The following is a 17,478-nucleotide window of genomic DNA, read 5'->3' on the forward strand; positions in this document are numbered from 1 at the left end:
TTCCTGCGTGAGAGGAACTGGCAATAGGCATATCTACTCCAATTGCTCACAAATCAAATCAAAGATCAGGCTTTCTCTGTTTCATAACTGTTTTTAAAGTGAAGCAAATTACATATGTGAGAACCTTCTGTATCTAAAATCTGGTTTAGTGTGCATGGGCATGCACGGACGGTGAAAATGCATATTCCATATACAACTGTAATGAAAAATTAAATTAGTAGCTCTGCGCCCAATTTGAGTAATACAGAACTGAGCATACATCTAATTACAGTGTATGCATTACACTGCCGTATCTTGGTCTGTGACTGCATACAGTTGTGGAAAAAAATTTGTTGTGCTTGAAGACAGGAGGTCATGGCCAGAACTCATAGAGTTATTCATTGTGATTTTAAAATAAACCACATTTTTTAAGCTTTTTTCTGTTCTCAGACTAATTATAAACCTATTTACCATGTCTGTTAACATGGTGAATGTTAACATTGTTGTCAATCCCCGTCGTTTCTTTGTAGTTCCTGGCTGTGTTTGGTATTGGAGTTTGAGCTCCATTTCTGGGCACCTTTGGAGAATCTCAGTTCTCTTTGGGAAGACTGGGACAACACGGCTGCAGAGAGAAGGAACCTCATCTGGAGTGTGTAGGGACAGCCATCCAAAAACGTGTCTCAGTAATTTTTACCTTTGGGATCCAGAAGCTGTTCTTTTAGTTTATAGATAACGTCAGTTAAGTCAAGTAACTTTACCTGCTTCATGGCTAGATAAGTCGTCTTTTGCAATTATCAAATTCATAATAAAGAAGGAACACAAAATAAATTATTGTCCTAAGCTATTCCTCAGACTATTTACTGTTTTGAGGCCAAGTTAACAGAGGATTTAGTTTAGTCTTGAAAACTTAGATATGTATGGAGAACCAAGCTATGCTGTGCTGAATTCACAGATGAAAAAAACCTCGTAACTCCTTTGTGTTTTTGTTTTGTTGGTTTGTGGAATGGGTCGCTTTCCTCCCCCTCGCTTGGCTTTTGGGTTTGTCAGGTGAGCTTCTTTGCTGCTGCTTATAAATATAGTTTTGGATATCTAAGGCAAAACCAGTGGGGGTTAAGGTGGCTGATGTGGGCTGGAAATAGTGTAACCAGTTCCCACCCCATCCCTCCCATCAAAAGGGCAGCCTTGTCAGTGCCTTCTGCTGTGCCTGTATGGGAAAGTTCCTCCTCTGGATGAATTCTAGGATTTAGTGCTCCCTTGTACCACTCCAGGCATCTTTCCTAATATAATAAGAGTAGAAGAAAGAGGATTTAATCCGGTATCTGTAAAACGCTTGGAAAAGTTCAACACTTGGGAAGCAAAGTTCACATTGCAACATTAACATTGCACGTAGATAACTTTAATTGCTACTTGCTGTCAAAAGTATACTTCAATATAGCACAGCTAGCTTGAATAAGTTAATATTCCTGTATCTCAGGGTCTCTTGTTCTTTGCTTTTTGTGCATTTAAATCTTGAAGTTGCATCTTGCTGTGATTGCCTGTGGTTTATACGATCTTGAATTTGGTGATTTGGGGTGAGTTTTTTGGTGAGTCTGAATGCCTGTAGCCTTTTCAGGCAAACTTTGATATTTGCAACATACTAAAACGAGGTTGCAGAATTCGCAAGTTTTGTTGTTTCGGTTGCAGACAACTATTTTTTGGAAGCTAAGTTAAAGAGTACCTGCAAAGACCAACCGAGGTAGTAGATGTCTCCCACCCCCACTTCATGATGTAGGAAAAAGTGTTTGTTTTCATTTTGTTTCTTGCTCATCTGACACCTTAGAAATATCAGGAATGTCAAGTCTGGTCTTTCCTGTTTTTTGGGGGCAGGCTTCTTGAAAGACTCTGTAAATCAGGAGTTTTCTCAGGCCTCAAAAAAATGGGTATGTCGTGTTTATCTTCAGAAGGAGCTTTTGTCTGAGTGTCTTGAGTTAAATGGGGGTGGGTGGCTGTGGTGTTAGGAAATGGAGTTAGATACCCTGAATAAAAATTGCTTTTTGATTAGAATTCTCTTTCTTGGTCACAAGTTGTTGAGTTTTTTTGTTAGGTTGGTTTGGGTTTTGGTTTTGGGTTGGGTTTTTTTTGTTGGTTTTTTTTTTTAATTTGAAATGGAAGCTTTTTCAATTCTGGGTTTAATTTGTAATTTTTGTTTTTCTTAATGCTCTCAACACTTCTGGGTTTTTTATGGTGTGGAAAAAGAATGGGAATAAAGCAGAACAAAGCTGTTAAAAGAATCCTGTTCTTCTTCTAGTCCAGCAATTATTTGAACTCCCTGATTTAGCACAGTGTAGGTTGTCTTCCACTACAAATCAGTTACTCTTTTTTTTCACTGTGAAAGCAGAAAAAAAAGTGATTAATTTGGAGCCTGATGCTTTTAAAAAACCTGTGGATATCTTGCTAAATTATGGCAACCTGAAAACTGTTGATGCCCTGATGTAGTGTGGCTCTCTCCAGGAAAGCTTAATATGCTTTCTAAAACTGAAGACCATCTTTGTAAATGTGGTTACGAATGGGCTTTAAATGTTGTGTTGTAACAAGGAAGGACGATGGGCTGGTGTGTAAATCAGTGGAAACATAAAACTGATACTGGGTGTGAACTTGTTCAATGAAGAAATAGTATAATCGAGAGTAAGCTCTGTTTTTGGACACAGTTGCTGTGTTGGAAAACGTGGAAGAAATTCCAGTTACACTTAAACATATGTGCATGTATTTTCCAGTTCTTCTATATAAACAAATAGTAAGTATGTGGGCAGATCAGTGGCTCCAGATCATGCAAATATATGGATTTTGATGGAGCTGGGAAGGAAGATCCACAAAATTAATGCAGTGATATTTCCTTTGCATGTAAATGGAGTTCTCAAAGTACTGACAAGAAATAACTTACAAAGCAAGATAAATGTAGTCTTTAAATTATTTCGTATGAATGAAAAAAGATACAAACTCAAGAGCACGAAGTTTGCCCCTTAAGAGAGTTTTAGAAGAAATGGTTGAAGCAAGTATTCAGAAAAAAACCCATAACTTAAGCCTTAGCTGCATTGTGTCAAAGAGGCCTAGGCAGTCTTACGCTGGAAATACGGAACGCGGTTAATTTTGAGCTATGCCCAAGTGCATATCACAGTTGTTGAAGAGTTGAGGATCCCTTTTCAGATCATTACTTAAGCAGCTATTTCCTGGGAAAGCAGCAAATGGGTCAGTCAGAAAGAAAAGTGTTATTTCTCCTGGGGAAACGGGAGCAGCGGTGTCCTAAACACAGTGATGTGAGCAATCATTGATCAGAAATCAGAACGATGAATCAGAAATCAGAATCACCTGTCAGGATGGTGGCGTCATATTTTTTCTGCTGGACTGTGTAGCTGGGTTTTTGGGAGAAGGGTGACGTTGCTGATGTCATTGGTTTGGGGTTTTTTTTATGATTGGGCAGTGTGCAAATTACTGCAGCTTGGACAGTGAAGCCATTCAGGGAGTCACTGAGTGGACTCTCTAGTGTTAAATTTACTGCTTTGCAAGGTGTTTCCTTCCAAAGTCAAGTTAATCTTGATCTTTGATGACATTCTTTGCTAGTGTTTTTTTCCTCTTTTCTAGGTAAAGAAATTAAAAGCCTTTGATGGAGATGTATCAAAACTGTCTCAAGCCGATTCCTTCATGTATTTACTAATCCAGGTGCCAAAGTAAGGAGACAGTAGATTTATTTTGTTCATGATAAATGTTCTTTTTTGGCTGTCAGTTCTAAACCTGTTTGTTTGTGTGCTCCAGCTATGCTCTTAGGATTGAAGCCATGGTGTTAGAGAGGGAGTTCTCACCCTCCTGTGCTTCTCTACAGAATGACATGAAAATTATAAGACGGGCAACAAAAGGTAATTAAGCATGTTGGGACATGAATAATACTCTTGTTTTTGTTAGCATGTTAATTAGTCTGCATTATGAAGACCAGAGCTTGAATTTCAGGTACCTTGGCTATTAAAAGGAAGCTAACTCCCCTCTGACAAATGCCATTAGGGTGTGCCTGGCGAATCTTTGCTTCCAATATCAAAAATCTGCAGACTTTGGATACACCAGCAATGCATTCATGACCAAAGCCTACAAGCAGCCTATCCAGAACTGACAGAAGCAAAAGGTGTCCATGGCCAAATTAGGATAAATCATCTTCTGAGGACAGTTTGCTCATTCAGGCATTTCTGTCTCTCTGATTGAGTGTGGTTGTTACACCTCTCTGCTCACTCTTTCAGAGATCCATAAATCCAAATTTCTCTGTATGCCGTTGCCCTTTGAGGTAGCAGTGGAAAGGCTAGAGATGTAATACTTCTGCTGTTCCTTTGCTTTCTGTTTTTGTTCTCTGCGTTTCTCTACATTTCTCTCTGTTCTCCACATTTCACAAGTTTTAAAATACCACAGCTGGTTATTTGTAAGGCAATCTGGTGTCTTCTGCTTTGCAGAAAAATAATTTCCTGGTTTAATTTAAACATGAATTCTGACCTTTTCAAATGCCTTGAGTGCCTATTTGTCCTGTTTGTTTCTCAGTATGTTATTCCCATATCATTCTGGCAGTTCTTTTGACAGGCTACTAGAGCGGTGTTTAGATTCCTTCCAGTGGTATGAAAAGGCACAACAGTAAAAATAGTCAACTGTGAGCACCGGTGCTTGGGGTAGCCAATTTTTAGGAAAGGAAAGGGAGAAAAGCCTGGTGTGTTTTTTCCCACCAGTGGGGATTAAACTGGTCCTTCTTGACTTAGGAAAATGTGCCTTGGCTTAGGCTGAGGTTTGAGTTTGGCCTTGTGTTGGGATCTCTTTCAAATCATTGTGTTTTGAGCAGCAGACATATGTGAGGGAATATGTTACGTCTAAAAACAACCGCACCCCGTCATCCTTCATGTCCTTCTCCCAGGACATCTGTGAACTGATGAATTCCTTCCCCTCCCAGGAGACACTTTGGTCTCCAGCTCCTGCATCAGGCCATGCAAATCAGACTGAGCTTCCCTGTTTGCAGTCCACCTGAGTCATGTGCTCGTCTCCATTTGGTCTTTCCACTTCGGGGTTTGTTGATAGCCCGAAGTTGTTTAGGAATTACGGCTACTTTTCCATTCCTATCTCCTGTGTTTCTTCCCTTGTAATTAAGCTGAGAGAATATTTGCTTCAATTCTAACGCTGACGATCATTAAGGATTAGGATGGTCTAAATAGCCCGATGGATTCTCATCTAGCCTGCAAATGGATCTGTCTCGTAGTGACGCCGAGCGGGCTCTTACTATGCAAAATCTTTAGAAATTGCCTTCTCCTCTTGGTCTTACGAAATTTGCTATTCTTTTTTGTAATCTCGCCCCTTTCTTCCTCCTTGCTTCCTCACCTATAACTTGTTAGATCAAAGGTTATTTAATTAGTTCTGTGTTTTAGGCTGCTAATACTGAAACCCAAAGGTACAAGGGCTATCTGCTTCCAAAATGATAGATTAGTTTATAGTGCTGAGCAGTTAAATGCAGAGTAAATTATAGAATGTGGACTTCAAAGCAGAATAGTTTTCAAAAGTGTTTACACTGCAGTCAAAAGGATTCCACCTTTTATTATGGTCATCAATGTAAAATATAGTACCTTACATTAAAACCAGCTCATGTTATTTTTCTTGCCATATGGGAACTTTCAAGTTTGGAGTTATTTGGTTTTCTGTGCCACTTGTGTAGTGCTAATTTATCAACTCTTTACAGTTCTGAATTCCTGTATCTTATTTCTAAGGCATTCCTTCCCAGTGACTATTAAGCTTGTGTATTGTTTTGTGTTCATATGTGACTGGGTGAAAAGGTGGCTGGATTTTGCAAAAAATGGAAATATGTACAAAGCAGGTTTAAGTGATGGAAAATCTTTAACAGTCAATTTTACTCCCTTTGACTCTTTGCTTCACACTGCATAACTCGGTGCTAAATCATCTTTGATGTGCCTGAAGTAAAATAAATGCTGATCTGAGGTGGTGATGATACAGAAATAAAATGATGATTCATAGTGGGAGTGGGATAAGCAAGGAAAATTTAAACATTGCCTGTTATCTGTTCAGGCCTGATGGCTAAGTCTTCCAAAAAAAGAATAATAGTTCAAAAGCCCAGTCCTAGCAGATGGCAAACGCATCCTGCAAGGTGCAGAACGTTTGCCTGAACGCTTGAAATTAGTAGGTGCTGAGGATACTTAACCACTTGCATGAGGCACTTCGCACATTGCAGGATTAGTCCCCAAATGTTTTGTGAACTACTGGAGGGTTGCCTTGGAAATACAACGCTTGCTGAGCTGAAGTCTGAACATACACTTGAGGTTTGTCGGCTGTGCTTATGACTTGGCATTACACAGTACCATTTATTCCCTCCGACCTTTACAATCTGTTGCAGTTTCCTGTTAAAATAAAATAATCCACCTTTAAAAGCTTGAGGTGAAGAAGTCTGGTAAATTTGACCGCCTCCATTTCAAAACAAACAGTTGTTAGACAGCAATTTTCTTGTTCCTTACAGAGCTAATGACTTGTGAGGAACTGCATTCCATACTGCACTTGGTCCTTCAGGCTGGGAATATTATGAATGCGGTAAGTGACATCCCAAAAGGAGGTGGCTGATTGACCCAACTGCCTGGTTAGGATGGCGGTCCACTGAGGTCTCATCTGGTTTGCCCCTTTCTTTCCAGGGAGGTTATGCTGGCAATGCTGTTGGATTTAAACTGTCGTCGCTGCTCAAGCTGGCGGACACAAAAGCAAACAAACCTGGGATGAGTCTGCTGCATTTTGTTGCTCTGGTATAGAAAAACTGTTTTACCTGTATATGCAACTGCTACAGGTGTAGAGCTGTAGATGATAGACAATAGAAGGGGCCATGCAGCTCTGATCCTAGTCTTCACTTTTCTTCTCCTGCTCCAAAATTCACCTGTTTACCTATGTCTGGTCATTCTACCCAGAAACCCATGGAAAACTTATGGGGTTTATATGATGTAGAAGCTTGCCTTTATCAAACTTTCTCATTGTAGCTTTTCTCTTATTGTCCTGAATTCTTACACTGTGGAAATAGCTTATTTTGTTAAATATTCTTCCAATCTTCCTGTTTAATCTTTTGAGCAGCATTTTTGGTAGGGAGATTTTTTTTCCCTTGGTGACTGACATGTATTTTTAAAGGTGCTACAGACTTTTTTCCAAGTTTTTTTTCCTTCCTTTCAAACTTCTTTATTTTAGAAGGGAGAGAATTTAAATACTTCCCTATGTGACTTTGGTTATCTGTGTACAAACTGGCTTAACAGATTTCCAGTCAGCTTACAATGAGGTATTAAATGATGTTTGTGCAGGAAGCATCGTATCTGCTCGAACAATGGGCATCAGTAAATTGTTCTTTCCCTGGCATTCCCTGTTAATCCATGTGACTTCTGTGGAAGCTCTTGTTTAAAGTTTCTAGTTCTGATCTCTGCCTTTCGTTAAGGGGTGTCCTCTGCTCAATTGTGTTGGGATTGAACAGGAAGCAAAACAGTGCAGGAGAGAAAGCTTTAAGTGCCCTCCCAGAGGCTTTAGAGCTGCTGAACTTAGGGACTTTGGCAAGGTGGAGGAATGTTAATGGATTGTGTGTGTTTTGGTTTTGTTCTGTTTGTTTCAGGAAGCCCAAAAGAAAGATGCTGCTCTTCTCAACTTCTCCGAAAAAATTAGGAGTGTTCATGAGGCCGCCAGGTAAGTCAAAAGAAAACTGAGAAGTTAGAGTTAGGCTGTGACTTGGAATTTTCTTATTTGTGAAGCAGTGAGGCTTGTTCAGAGAAGTTTTGGCACAAAACGTGAGATCTTTACAAATGTTTACTATAGCTTTGAGAGCTTCATTTCCATTTGCTAGCAGAAGTATGCCTGCAATGTGCCTCCAGGTATGAGGTTTTTTTATGACATTATCTCCATAGGTTTTTGGTATTTTTGTCTCTGCCGAATACACGCGCATGTATGTTACTTTTAAGGGACTGAACTAAAAGCATGTTACTGTTTTTCCTTAAAGCAGTTTTCATCTGTCTCTGAGCAGGCTACAATACTTTTCCAAATCTGGTACCAGGTACAAGTACTGGCTTCTTTTAGATGCTTTTTGATATTTTGTTTGCTTCTCCATTTCTATTTTGGATGGAAAATCAGAAGGATTTACAGCTCTCTATTATTTCATCTTAAGGTCTCTAACTGCGTAATTTTAAACTGAACCTGATTTGTACCTTGATAACTGTACTTGCTTTTGTAAGACGGTGGTATCTACAGCCCCAAACTGAAAGCTAGCAGTGCTGGAGATCTATTCCCAGTTTTGCTACTTCCTTACTCTTGAGCTTTGGGCAATCTATTTACATTCTTTTCCCAGCTGTAAAATGGATCCAATCTGTTAGATCTGATGCAGGGTTAAGTCATGTCTGCAAAAGGCTCTGAAATCTTCTGAGGAAAGGAGTGGCCATAGAGTTAATCAAAATTTTAGCCACCTGTGTGGCTCTCTGCCATCCAACCCACACACCTTTTTGGCAGTCCGCCGTGTGGCCTGCTGGGGAATGCAGCTCCCCTCGGCATCCAAGCCCCCTGGCAAACAGCGGGGGAACCGGCAGAATCCCAAATCTGGTGATTTTTTTTTTTTTTCCTCTAACCACTTTGTTCTTTGATCTCATTTGCTAATGCTGAAAATTTGTTGTATCTCATGCTGAGATTTATTCAGGGAATGCAGTCTGTGCAGGGAAATGCAACAAAACGAAATACACGTCTCACCATTGGGCATGGGGAAGGTCTTTATTAGAGACAACTGTCACATACAAGTTGCTTATAAATTCTCCCAGTTAGAGCATGTTAAAGCAACTACCATTGTGTTCTGTACTTTTTATCGTCTTGCCTTCTTTACTTGTAGGCCATCCTCTTTCTCCTTCACAGGCAGAAAAATATAGCCTGTATCTTCTACTGCTTTTCTTATTTGTAAAAACACCCAGAACAGGGAACTAACCTTTGCAGATGAAGTAAGCAGAGAAAAACCAGCACACAATATTTGTTTGTGTGCGCGCTGACAAACTTGTGCGTGCTGTCACCATCCGCTGCACTGTGTGCTTCAGTCAGTTTGCCACAAATTCTTTAGCTTTACTGGTTTAAAGTCATGCTGCTGGTGAAATCACTGGTGTCAGTAGTTAATTTTGATCATTCTGGAAACTGTAGTGCTTCAATTCCTGAGCTCAGTTCTCTGGTGAAGGAAATGCCATAGATTCAGAAGCATTTACCCTCAAAGTGACTGAGAGATTTGAGTGGGAGCTCCCGTTGCATGGAACGAGGGTCTCCCAGGGTAAAGCTTAGACTGCATCAGAACAGAGCTTTTCCTTTGGTCTTTGATTTCCGAGTTACCTCTCCACAGAAGCAGCTCTGCTGCTGGTATGTGGCAGAAGGATGACATGTTGCAACTGCTGGGTTGGAACTGTGTAGGCTGTGTTACTGTGACTGCTTAGAAGACTGTAACACGCAATTTCATGATGGCAAATGCCACTGCCAAAATGGGTAGTCCTGTCTGACAGTCCCTTGTGACCCCCTTCTTGTGCCAGCTGCTGCACCTGAATGGCTGGAGAGAGGAGGAACAACTGGCCAGAGACAGGGCAACATTGCCCTTTCTCCTGGTAAGGTTGGGTAGGACTGGCTGGAGTTAATCCTGAAACCACACCCCATGGGAATCTTTTCATGTTGCAAATAAGAAGAAATGCGCTTATCTCCCTTCTAACTTTCAGTGTCTATTCTGGAAAGATTTCCTGAACAGGCAGGTCTTGTTTGATAGCCAGATTGCACCTCATGTTAGACATCCATTTTTGAAGCATATTATGGCTAACCTGTGGACAACTCCTCCCCCCTCAATAAATTGTCTCTGTATATGCTATTTTTTAGGTTATCCATTGACAATGTAGAAGCAGAGCTCCAGTCGCTGTCTTTCAAGGCAAAATCTGTTAAAGACAGCGTTCGACGAGACCCAAAACTCTTGCACCAGATGGAAAGCTTTCTGCAGGTTTGTAGGATTATTGCAGGATGGCACATATCCGTGTTAGTGTGTTACTGTCACCTGAATACAGGAGCATTCCTCAGCTGAACGTAATTTGTGTGGACGTGTTAATAAACAGAACCGTTGTTTTAATGTGCCTACCCTATCAGTTGTACAAACTCCATGCTATTTGTCAAGTAAGAATGTTGGAAGAACTGTGTTTTTACAGGGAGGGATATTGAGTGTACGTTGCCCAAGGCTTGCTAGGCAAGCATGTTTAATGCCTGTGAAATTACTGATGAAGATCGGTAGTTAAAAAAATAAGACTATTCGGATCGGTCTCTGCTTTTGTACTTCACAGCTGCCCAAGATACGGTATCCATGTATTATGTTATATTGGAGCATGTTAGTTATAGCTGAGGCTGTGCTGTCCGTAGGATCCTGATTGTTGGGTGACTGAAGAGATATTGTTAGAAGCTGGAAGGTTAGGGGACTGTTTTCTTTACTGATTTACCCTTAGCACAGAGTGTGTTATTCTGAGTCATACCATTACTTCTGGGTGGATTGTCCACTTCTTTTTTAGTACTGCAGTGACTTTATAGACATGAATGTGCAGAGCACTTAATTTCAGAGCAGAGTTCTTGGTATTCTCCGAGTACATGGTAATGCCTGGAGAAATACATATTAAACTTCAATTAAATGATTTTTCTGTTTCATGCTATAGATAATCATTAAAAGTAAGAAAGCAGGTGTTGATCTGGAACGTAACCTGTCCTGATTTTCAACTTGCAGATGTAGTTAATAGTCCCTGCAGTTTTTCAGCAGATGAGAAGTTGATGAAGAAAGGGGCGGGTTGAGATTGTATTACCTGTCCTCATTCACTCTGATTTACTGGCTTTTATCCATTGCACCGAGACTCTTTAATGTTATGTTCTAACACGTTTGGGATTTTCTTTAATTTAACAGCTGGTTTTATGTAACACTACAACCTTGTTTAGGCCACATTCCAAAAGAAATGTTGGGGGAAAAAATCATTTTACAAATGCATACCTTACATAAACACTTCCGGTTTTGTCTCTAAATTACAGGTGATAACCAAGCTGATTTAAAAGTCAGCTTTCATTATCTCATCCTCATGAATGAATTACTGAAATATGTGGGAGGATCTCATTTTCTATGTATGCATTTATCAATTGTCCAGTTTATCTTCAGTCCAGCTTTTTGTGGAGTCCTTTTGTTCAGGGTTTTTTTTGTTTTAAGACTAACAGGTAGGATTTGTTCCTACCCTATTGGCATAATTTGCCAAGTGACTCTGTGGCAGCAGGGTTGGCTTAAATGGTTACCAGTGCCTCCAGCTGCCTGTTTCCACCCCGGTGCCACAGTATCAGAAGTATTTAGATGATCATGTATTAGTGTCAGAGAACAGATTTGTGTGGAAATTAACTTTTCTGCCGGATTACTTGGAGCTGCATGCGTTCTAGGATTGTACAAGGATGAGAGAGAATGGCTGCTGATGCAGATAGGGGAGACGGAGAGGCAGCTGCTGGAAGTGTTTGAAGCGGTTCTGCTGTTCAAAGTCCAACCACAGCCTTATTCTCTTTCTCCTGAATCTTTTTTTCTTCTAACCTACTCCAACCCTGTCTGTACAGCCCTACACTTATGATTCAAAATAGTCCCATACTACATTATGGGAACATTTTCTGGATGTCTTAAAAAAGACATCTTTCCAGAGGTTCCTTACCTTTTTGCCATGAAAATCTTTTTTATTGTGGTCTGAGGTCAACTTAGGAAGGAGCTGCTTCTATGATGTATATCCATGAATTTATCCATGTGTTTTTTTGGGAAAAGTAGGGAGGAGGAATTAATCCATTTATGCTTAGTTGAAAGTTGCAGGGAAAATGGCAAAATATGGCACGTTGAGCTTTCAAGAAGCACCTAAGTGGTCTGTCACTGTCCTAGTAAAGTCTTTATTTTACTCATCTAAAAATTGCACTTCAAAAGCCCTTGAAGAAACTTAGAACTTGTGCCTGGTTTGTACCCTGGTTGTTAGAATTTACATTTTGGTTGATCCATTTTCCCTGACCTTACTCACTTAGCTGAAATGACATGTTTCCTTTTGGTAGTAGTAGTTCTCATTCAAAGTGTTCATTTCCTGGGCTCTGTAGTTCTCTCAAGTTCCTAATCTATACATGACCTGCTGTGACTTTAATTTTTCTGTCCGATTCATGCCATATATATGGTTTTTTGCTACAGTTTGCTGTAAGACATCTGAAGGAGCTTGAACACCAGAAACGAGAATTACAAAAGGAGGGAAATGCTCTCATTGACTTTTTCTGTGAAGACAAAGAAACGATGAAACTGGATGAATGTTTCCAGATATTTCGGGACTTCTGCATAAGATTCAACAAGGCTGTTAAGGTAAGAGCACTGAGTGAGATTCTCATACATTTGAAATAGATATTTGCTCACACGAATTAAGTTCTTTTTTCTGCTTTATCTTGATTTGTACCAAGCTAACAAGATGTTCAGCTAATGTGCCTGTTGTACCATCAATTTACCTACCTTGTGTCACCCAAGAGACCATGTAGTTAGGCATGTGTGTGAACAGTATAGGAATACATAAAGCCAAGTGGTGGTCACTATTGCAGACCTTTTAGTGAGACATGACTGCATATATGCTCGATTATTTAGGTTTGGAGATTTAATTCATAGTCACATGTTATGAGTGGTAGTTGGATAGCTGTTAGTTTGAGGTCCAATGGGGAGATTCCTTCATCTCTCTCTAGTAAGTAGTTACACTCTAAAACTGACAAATCAGTCTCTTATTTGCAAATACTGAGGAGGTTTTCTTACTAGGTATTTTGTGGGGATTAACCTTTGTCTCTACAAAATTAACAGAACAATTTAGAATAAAGATTGCAGTTCTATACAAATGTGACACAGGGACAGCACAGCCAGCAGTCTAAAAAGATGGCTCGTACCACATTGGCCATGCGCGCATATTTCAGATGTTTAAACTCTTTTCCCAATTTTTGAACACGCCTGTGTGTGCTTAAAATGGATTTTTCTTTTGAATAAAATCTCCTGAAACGTGTTTTGGGTGAGGTCGAAATGTACAGTGTCCAATATGGAATAGGTAATAATAACTGCAACTATTTTTAACCATTTCTCTGTACAATGGGAGATTTAAAGTTGTATTTGGCAAGAACTCATTCTGTAATTCCATACCTGTGAAAGCAAGCTTCCTGCCACAGACTTTTTTCCTGAAATGCGAGGTTTTTTTTCCTTTTCCTTTCTTAGCTGTTCAGGTTTCTAAGATCTCTAATGCATCTTATCTTTCAGAGCCTAGTGTAGCCTCAAATCCACTTTAAAAGGTGCAGATTAACCCATTCATCAAAAAGAGCTCCAGCATTAGGCTTCTGTTTACTGAAAGCTTTCGGGTGACTTTTTGTAGTCGTGCAGCAATTCTGTTGTCACGACAGTGGGAAGACCAAACTAGGCAGTGCTTCAGACAAATATAGGAGTGTTTATTTAAACAGTGTGTCATTGCGCAGAACAGATTGAACAGCATGCTGGAAAATGATGTCATTTTGGAATCCTCGGTCACGATTAGCCTCCCCCTTCTTTCTTTTGCTGTGGCTGTAATGGCTTTAGAAAACAACGTTCTCCATTGCAGAAAATAACCTGGAAAGTTCAACTAGATTAAATTGTGTAAACCTTTCTGTTTGCTTTCATATGCAATTAAGTAACGTTTTTTCACAACATTTCCAATTGGTAATGTTTGAGTCAGAGGTAAGTGGCACCCAGTAGAAACTGCGCTTGCTGAGGCACAGTTCCAATGGTGATAAGGGAGGATGAAAGGAACACATTGACTGTGTGTTCCTCAGATGAGTTTGTCTTAAAATACGAATGTAATGAGCAGGTGGAGGTTTACTCACCTGATAAAATTGCCAACTTTAAATTTAGTGGGGACTTGAAGCTCTCCGTCTTAGAGCAGGGATCTCTCTGGCTGGACATGACATGTAGTTGGGTTTGATAGGTTACATTCTTGGTCTCTGCAGGCACTTGTGGATTTTTTTCATATGCTGACCAGACTGACATGTCACCAGCATTAGATATGCTCGCTATGGTTGCAGGCTGTGGTTGCTGTGGTGATTTTGTGTGTATATGTATTGGGAGTTGGGCAAGGGTGATAGCAGCAGGAGATAATTTCAATGGGAAGAAATAAAGGGAAAGATAAGGCAGTGTAACTTGTGCACAGGACACTGTCCTCTGAGATGTATTTCTGCTTTTCCTCGTCAGGAAAACACGGAACGAGAGATCCAGGAGCTTCATAGTCTGCAAAGGCAAAAGGAACTGGAGGAGAAGCGTCGATCCTGGGCAGCTGGAGAGCTTGGGAGCTTTGGGCGGAGCAGCAGTGAGAATGATGTGGAGATGCTGACCAGAAAAGGACTTGAAGAATTTCTTCCCTTCTTGCAGCAGAGACCTCAAAGCCCTTCATACAGAAACCCCAATTCCAGGCGCTCTCGACTTTCCCTGGGGATTACTGCAGACAGGGAGCTGCAGAGTTTCCTGGAAATCTCCAAAGATGAGGATCCAACCAAGTTTAACAGCCTTCCCCGTGCAAACAACCGACAAGCAAGACCCAACGTAGCCTGGACCGAATCCAAAGAAACGAGAGATCTCAACCTAAATACTCTGCACTTACAGCAACAGTCTGAAACCAAAGTGGAAAGCAGTGGTCTTCTGCAGGTGCCTCCAGCTCAGCCCAGTCGCCTCAGTGGCTCTGCTGGTCCTGGTGCCCGTTACTCACAGAGAAACACCGACTACAACACGCACTCCTCCAATCTCTCCTGCGAGGAGTCCACAGATATAAATGCTCTGGCTCTTGCAATTGAGGAGCGTGAACTCGTTAAAGGGCTCCGTAAGTTTGATATTCAAGGAGGAAAGCCTGCAGAGGATGCACCTTTAATATATTTGGAGGATGCTGGTGGAACGGACTTGGAGACTTTGGATGATCTGAGCTTTCATTCCCTCAGCACTGCCGACGAGGATCTGCCTCCAGCTTGCAGGAGTTCCAGAGAGGCCCACGACCATAAAGCCGAGGCGGTGGCCTGCAAGAGCGAAGCTTCAGAGCCCAGCAGCAGCAGCCCCATGTCTGTGGATACAAGTGTTTCGGGAAGTAGGGAAGATGGACCGGTGTTCTATGTGTCAGATACGACGACTGATTGCTCTTTGACGTTGGACTCTGAAGAGGGAAATGATTTTAAACCAGCAGGCAATGAAGTAAGAAGTGAGGCTGGCAAAGCACGCTCTTCTGGGAATGACGCTCAATGCAGGGCTAGAACGTTCTTCTCAAACCTGAATTCTTCTGCCAAGGATCTGCCTCTTCACACTGCCACACACGATAGGGATGATGCCACGAGCAAGCACGCCCTTCCTAAAGAAAAGCCCATAAAAAATAAAGACCCAGCAGGACCAAAGAGAAACCCTTTAAAAGATAGATCTCCAAGCTCCACAAAATCTAGTGGCACTCGCCCTGGTACCACAACTCCTTCCAGACCTGTAAGAACTCTGAATGCCTCCGAGAATGAAAGTATGAGGAAAGTGGTGCCTATTTCTCGGTCAAACAGAGCACCGAGCAGCGTGAAGAAGCCGGAAGCCAAGCCGGCACTTCGTGAAAGCAGCACAGTGGAAAGCCGGCTGTCCCGTCGCAGCTCTGTCCGAGGCACAACAGACACAGTGCCAAGAAGTCCTTACAGGCACAGCATGTCGGTAGAAGAGCCAAAGCTACAAAGGGGCACTGTCACCTCCAGCAGTGCTCATTTTGAGAGGGACAGAGTCTCTCTCAAGAAGCCAAGCTCTAAGCCTGTTAGGAGTAATACCAAATCCAAGATAGATGAAACCAAGATGTGTCGCTCCAGTGTAAAACCCCTGACCCCTACAGATGACACCAAGGTTGCCGCCGTCAGTGTTCCCAAAGCGCCATCCGCTGTCCCAAACTTTGCGAGGAATACAGTGGCTTCATCTTCAAAGCGTGCAAAAGTGGACCTATCCAGCTCGTCCAAACCTCCCACCATCACCAGGTCTGTGTCCCAGAGGCTGCCTAAAGTGAAGCCAGCAGCGACCTCTGATGATTCGACTCCAAAGGAGAACAGTGTGGGTACCCTAAAGAGAGCCAATAGTGCCAGAGTGGTTGGAAGAAGCATCCTGCAGGGAGAAGCTGTCAGCGCTAAAGTGGAGCCTGCACTGAAGGAGGAGGAAACGGTGGAAAAGGCCTCTCTTAAACTGAAAGATGCGAACCGGACCACAATTGGGAAAATACTGAAGCCGTTACTGAAATAAGGTAGAGGGGGTTTTTGGATCTTGGAATGTGAACACTTGTTCAAGCACTGGGTGTCTGTGTTGTGAGATTGCATAAAACAGTAACCTTGCTGATAAGCAACATCGTGTGCTCGTGAAGGTACAGCACAGTGTTGGGAAAAGGGCAAGTAGTTGTGTTCTGGTCTAAATCCTTTTTTTATGAATTTGAATGTATTTGAAGCTACTGTGATGGAATACAAGTGTAACAGCAAATCTTTGCGTATTTGTGATACAGAAGGTCACCAAAAGCCAAAAACTTTTAAGAAGTTAAGCTAGAAGATTAAATGCTTTGTGACAGAAAACATGGATAAAGGCCAGTTTTTGTGTATATAAGATTCTTCCTAAGACTTAAGCCTTTGTGCTGGTTGGTTCCTTATTCGATGTTGAAGTGAATCCTGTGGATCAGCACTGAACGTGAACTTCGGTGATTGTGCTTTCCATTGCTTTCCATTCCTTGGGTTCAGGAACTCTCTTTGCCCGTTGCGAAGTCCATTGCTGGCAATTGGACAGACTGGGAACTGCTGGGCAAAAAATAGTCAAATGGGACATTTGCTGTTTGTGGCTGTCTTTAAACCTCACCGAAGAATTTCTAGCATGTTTTATGAATGTGTATGTGTGTCTGGAGAACCTTTCTGCTGGGCAGGAGGCCTCTTCTCCAAGAATGTGGCAGCGTTGTCTTGCATGCACGAGTAGATGTAGCTGATGCTGCACTGAGTAGCACGGCTGGGGGCTGTGCCTGTTGGAAGGGCCATCGCGTAACCATTGGGATGATGACTACTCCTCATTGCTTCAGTCACAAGCAAACCTGCCAGCTTTTGGCCATACAGAAGTGCCATATATTTATGATACATATCAAGGATGTTTGCAGTTCAGCTCATGAAGGCTGCGATGTAGTGCCGAGCACTTTCTTACCATTCCATGTTTCCACTGGTTTATCTACTACCAAATTACTTGAATGTTGCAATGGCTTCGATTGAGCCATTCGTTTCCCTGCCTCCTCCTCTCCCCCTCCTTGTCAACATGAATATTTAGCATGAAACACAGAGCTTACGCATGACAATGTTTTTGTAGCCTTCCTTGGTTGCTTCGAATGTGGTTTTTAATGTTTAAAGACTCTAAAGGATGAATTAAACTAGTATTTG

General features: G+C 41.5%; 1 protein-coding gene across 1 annotated transcript in view; it reads left to right on the plus strand.

The window, feature by feature from the left end:
* FHDC1 (FH2 domain containing 1) overlaps nucleotides 1-16,318 on the plus strand; it is a 29,357-nt gene extending 13,039 nt beyond the window's left edge. Inside the window, exons 4-11 of the mRNA XM_010179201.1 lie at nucleotides 3,598-3,683; nucleotides 3,769-3,869; nucleotides 6,500-6,570; nucleotides 6,669-6,776; nucleotides 7,619-7,689; nucleotides 9,883-10,000; nucleotides 12,227-12,391; nucleotides 14,276-16,318. Coding sequence (XP_010177503.1) covers nucleotides 3,598-3,683; nucleotides 3,769-3,869; nucleotides 6,500-6,570; nucleotides 6,669-6,776; nucleotides 7,619-7,689; nucleotides 9,883-10,000; nucleotides 12,227-12,391; nucleotides 14,276-16,318 — 2,763 coding nt within the window. The remainder of the gene's footprint in view (nucleotides 1-3,597; nucleotides 3,684-3,768; nucleotides 3,870-6,499; nucleotides 6,571-6,668; nucleotides 6,777-7,618; nucleotides 7,690-9,882; nucleotides 10,001-12,226; nucleotides 12,392-14,275) is intronic.
* Nucleotides 16,319-17,478: the final 1,160 nt, after the last annotated feature.

Source organism: Mesitornis unicolor, unplaced genomic scaffold, assembly GCF_000695765.1.
Source record: "Mesitornis unicolor isolate BGI_N332 unplaced genomic scaffold, ASM69576v1 scaffold26592, whole genome shotgun sequence".
Classification (NCBI taxonomy): Eukaryota; Metazoa; Chordata; class Aves; order Mesitornithiformes; family Mesitornithidae; genus Mesitornis; species Mesitornis unicolor.